The 5168-nt window shown below is 39.6% G+C and overlaps 1 protein-coding gene across 1 annotated transcript in view; it reads right to left on the reverse strand.

Moving 5' to 3' along the window:
* Positions 1 to 5168, reverse strand: part of LOC123969811 — a 26452-nt gene that overhangs the window by 13453 nt on the left and 7831 nt on the right. Inside the window, exons 21-23 of the mRNA XM_046047506.1 lie at positions 3441 to 3568; positions 2437 to 2564; positions 1766 to 1883 (exon numbers count right to left, since the gene is read on the reverse strand). Coding sequence (XP_045903462.1) covers positions 1766 to 1883; positions 2437 to 2564; positions 3441 to 3568 — 374 coding nt within the window. The remainder of the gene's footprint in view (positions 1 to 1765; positions 1884 to 2436; positions 2565 to 3440; positions 3569 to 5168) is intronic.

A 5168-nucleotide genomic window follows, 5' to 3' on the forward strand; every position in this document is an offset into this window, starting at 1 on the left:
AATATTTTGTTATTTTCCAGTACAGTGAGCAGCTGTTTGGACACAATTCTTTCTAGAATCTTTGCAATAAAAGGCAGTTTTGAAATTGGTTTAAAATTTTGTGGGAGGGAGGGATCTAAACCAGGTTTCTTTAAAAGTGGGTTCACGCAAGCCATTTTAAAATAATCAGGGACACAACCAGTAGATAGGGAGCTGTTAAAAACAGAGATCAAATGGGGCCCAACAGAATCTATTACTTTCAGTAAAAACTTTGTAGGTATTACATCAAGTGGGCTGGAGGATACTCTCATTTGTGATACTGTTTTTAAAAGCTCAGACAAGTCGATGGGATAAAACTGGTTAAAACTCTCTTGTTGCTGGTGAGGAACCTCTGAGTAAGAGGCCTTGGGGGTAATAGAGGCTCTGATTGACACCACCTTATTGGTAAAATAAGATAAAAACAATTCACAGTCATCATTACTTCCAGCTGAGGCACAAGGAGGGGTTGGGTTTACCAGCTGATCCACAGTCTTAAACAGAAACCTGGGATTGTGTTTATGTGTAGTAATGAGTTCAGAAAAATAGTGTGTTCTCGCATCCTTAACCAAGTTATTGTATTTAATTAATAAATCCTTCAGACTGAGATTTAGAAGTAGGGTTGAGGTATAAATCTAACATCGAAACTGCTTTTCGAATCAGAACACTAAATGTTCATGAAATATGATACACTGAAATAAGAAAGCAGATAATCTGCTAACAAACCTTATTGTTGACAAGCTAATTGATCCGATTACTAAAGGTCCTGATTCACAAAAGTTCATCATTTTAAATAATTGATATGATGTGCATAAAAGTTAAATTGGGAGGTTCTTATGAAATTGAAAGGACGCAATCAGCTGATTATTTTTCTGTTGAACTACAGAAACAACAGCCAAAAGTTTTGATTTCTGCTCACTTTAGAAAGTCTAGCACATTTCTTATTGCTAAAAGAAAAAAATTAGTAGAGAGAAAAGGTTTGATAGGAGATTTGTTTGCATCGGAGAATTCTGTATTTTGCCTATTCGGAACTGGGTAACTCCCCATGCTAGCCCCCCTTGCCACAAGATCATAAATAATAACCTGAATTGTTCTGCAGGTACTGAACTCGGCACTGCCCGGTATATCAATAACTGTACCTTCTGCCTGTAAGGCTACTTGATATGTAAATGGTCTGCTCATCACAAAGTAACTTGCCCAGGATCAAACCGCCGACCTTCTGATTAGCGGATGACACACTCTTCATCCTGAGCCACAGCCACCCCAGCTCAACTCATCATGATGGTAAACTGTACATATCATATATATTCACTGTACATATTTTCACAGTCATGTATTACCTTTTTGTGTACTATGTTGTAATGTTTTATGGGCCCTGGCAGCCTGTTTTTTTCTCTTTCTTTTTGCACTGGAACTGCTATGCCATGCTGTACCAAAGCAATTACCACTGTCGCACGGCAATAATAATAATCTATTTCTATCTATGAACACCATTCTATTCCCTTGTTTGGTGTTTTGGTTTGTTTTCAGTCATCTGGGTCCAAAATCTCCCATAGCCGTTCTGTTACACTGAGATCTGTTGATATTTACATCATTTTCATAATCATCATGACAACTCATACCCTGTCTCTGCATTTGTTCTGTTTCTCCACTCATTATTTCAGGTTTTTCCCCTAAAGTGTCACTCAGGTATTTGGGAAAAATGTCATCTCAGCAGATACGTATGGTAGTTTCTGTGTGTGTTTATTACCTGTGGGTCCAGGTTTGTACAGAGAGTGGTCAGGTTCTGCAGAACCATCATACTTTGTTTTGCAGTCAGCTGGCTGAATGCTGGACCAGGAACAACACACCAACTGAACCCAGGAAGCCTGCAGAGAGAGAGAGCGAGAGAGAGAGAGCAATAGAGAGTGAGAGAGAGGTTTACATGGATATAGTATAGCATCATTCATTTATGAAGTGTGTAGTAGTAATATTGGTAAAAGTTCTGCATTAAAAATCTCACTACTATGTAAGTACAGTATTATCAGCCCTGGTTTTTAGCTTTGTGACAATGCATTTTCCTGCTCATCCAAGAGGGGGTTAACTAGTTTATTTAGTTTAAGAAGTAGGAGGCGTTTCTCAAACCATAAAGGAACACTTAAAATGTCAGTTTATCAGAAAAATTCAAATTCAAAATCCCTAACTTTGAAAATACATGATTTTTACTTAGCACTCACAGACAAATAAAAAGTAAAATATTTGCCTCTGAGATGTAGTGAAGTATATGGAAAATGGTTATAATCAAGCGAAGTACAATTACTTTAAAGTACATTACTTAGTAAATGTACTTTGTTACATTCCACCAATGCATGTATGTATTTTTTGATGATGTCACAAATGAGGGGTTTGTGGCTGAAAGCTAAAATATAGGTTTAGACTCACAGCAAGGGGTTGAAGTTGCTGTCCTGTTGATAAACAAGCTGAGTGTAGTAGTTGGTGAGGTTGAGAGGTAAGGCGGGGTTATTGAAGAGGGCGATGTTCAAGGGGTTTACTGTGAACACCTGGATAACCTGCAGAGAGAAGAGTATGGTATACACACTGAGAAGGTGGTCTGTACATCATTAATGCATCTATCTTGAATTTCTTAATTTCAATCTCAGTGAACAAATTTCAATCTCAGTGAACAAAACCTGAGCTGCAGTTTAAGAGTGCTTTCCCACCTGCCTCATTTAGCTCGGTTGAATTGAACTAGAGTTTGTTTTCCCCCTCGGTGTGGTTCGTTTGTTCAGGTGTGGATGCAGCAATCGCACTTGGGTGCGCACCAAAAGTGGACCAAACAAGCGTACCGAGACCTCCTTGAAGAGGTGTCAAATGAACTCTGGTGCGGTTCGCTTGTGGTGTGAAAGCAAACAAACCAACCGCAGGATTTTATGATAGCAGAGACGTGACCTGAGCATTTTTTCCAAAGCTAAACCACTATTTGTGACAGCGATACCACGGTATACTATAGGCTAATAAGCCCCGAATTATTACTGTACATGTCCTGTTTTTACGTTAATTTTCATAATAGGCTATGCGGTCTATCTGTGGTCAAACATTACTACCAGTAATCATGCATATAATAAATTATAACTTTCTTTGCGATACAGATCAGAAACATTAAAGTGCTGCATAAACTTTTGTCAGTCACCGGAGTTTGATTTCCCCACGTGGGTCCTGATGATGCAGGATGACAATCGCCAAAGCTGTCCAATCAACAAGTTACCTGTAAGTCTGTGTAACATCATGGTTACTTCTCTTGGTTCGTTTGTAAAACTGCAGTGTGAACATGAACCGTACCAGAACTAAAATGCAACAGTGTATCATTTTTTTCACTTGGCCCGGACCAAATGAACCGAACTACAGGTGTGAAAGCCCCCCAAGATTCAACAAATTATGTTCAGTACCTGTGCAGATCCAAATGTCTGAAGAGCCTCCAGAGTGAGGAAAGGCATGAAAGGGCCGATGTACAAAGCAAACCAGGCTGTGGAGTTTAGTTCTGGGTCACTGGGATTGTAACACCTTGGCACCGTCGCTACAACGACAAATTACAAATACTTACATGGAGGATTTTACTGAGAAAGATAAATAAAGAATAAATGCCTAAACAACATTTAGAAATATAGTGAGACTGACTGAGACCCTTGGTAACTTGAAATTTGTTCTCATAACTGTGAAATACTTCAAATTTATGTTGAAGGTGTGACACGAAACATCTTGACATGAAAATATAAAACATGTTCATTTGGAGACTGATCTTAGTGCTGTAAACCAACGAGCAACCTCTGCTTTTACCACCCGCCCTACATACAACACAGCACGCCACCAAGTCAGATTATTATTAGAATTGTGATTTAGACTGTTGTATTAAGTGTAGAACTGAAGCGTCATTAAGGAGAGGATCCAGACACTAGAATAAGTCTCAATCTAGTAAACCAAAAAATTAAACTTAAAGAGTCAAGATAAATCATTTAGAATAAAAACAAAGGGGGAAGGAGTTCCTTGGACAAACAATGGGGAAGGAGCAGTGGTGGAAACTTTACATTACAGTAAAAGTACCAATAACACAGTGTAAAAATACAGCGTGCTTTTAAGTAAAGTGCTGCTGCTCTCACCCACTCACTAAATATAGTGAGTCCAGCCATAAAATGAGAAATTAGTTGAGGTCTGCCCAAAACGTTGCTAGATTTGTCACAATTAAGCGCTAAAGGAGTCTTAAAAGTTGCCAGATCTAGCGCGAAAGTCACTTAGTTGGCAATCCTGTTTGCAACACTGTTAAATACTAGATCTGTGTTATTCTGAAGCCTGACCTGAGGCGAGGTAGGCTGTGATGGTGTTAAACACGTCTTGCCTTGCAAAGTTTGCAGCAGTGTAGTTGTATTGACCAAGAACTGAAATGCTGAAAAACAAAATGAAAAATATAAAAAATGATTTGAAAACATCCAACAATGACATGATCTTTAAAAAAATGTATTTCACAAAATATATTGTTGTGAAAACCATACATACAGCTTTTGGAAGGCCAGGCAGGAGGCGTTGTGAGTGGTACTGGGGCTGATCAGACTCTTTGTGAGGAAGACCAAGTAGCTTTGAAGGCGTAGGTCAAACCAGGCTTTGACCTCTGACTCTGTGGAGCTGCTGAGAGCCATGGGCCAGACACAAGGCAGTGTAAGCTGCTTCACCACCGCCGGGAGAGTCTCCTGTAGTGAATTTACACAGTAATGTTATTATATCATCACCATGTGTTTGCATTTCTGTTTGTTTCTGTGTGTGGTACATACAGTCTCTAGGAACACCGGTGTCTGGATGTAGTTGTCGTAGATCACACAAAGCTCTGCACTGTTGTCGACAACGTCAGGGCGACGGAGAAAATCTCCAAGATCTGATGGAGGCATGGAGTTCACCAGCTAGAGGAACAGCAAACAAAGACATAAGTCATCCTCTTCTTCCTCATCTACCCATCACATCCTTCAACTTAAACACTAGAACTAACTCTCCTCTGTATTACTTCCGGACACACACCTGAAATATCCTGTTCTGAGGCATGAGGGACAGGAAGGTGGTCAGGTTGGGGAACTGGAATCCCATGAATGAGCTCTTCAAGAAACTGTAGAAACTGTGGCTGTTGTTGTTAC

This window comes from Micropterus dolomieu, linkage group LG04, assembly GCF_021292245.1.
Source record: "Micropterus dolomieu isolate WLL.071019.BEF.003 ecotype Adirondacks linkage group LG04, ASM2129224v1, whole genome shotgun sequence".
Lineage (NCBI taxonomy): Eukaryota > Metazoa > Chordata > Actinopteri > Centrarchiformes > Centrarchidae > Micropterus > Micropterus dolomieu.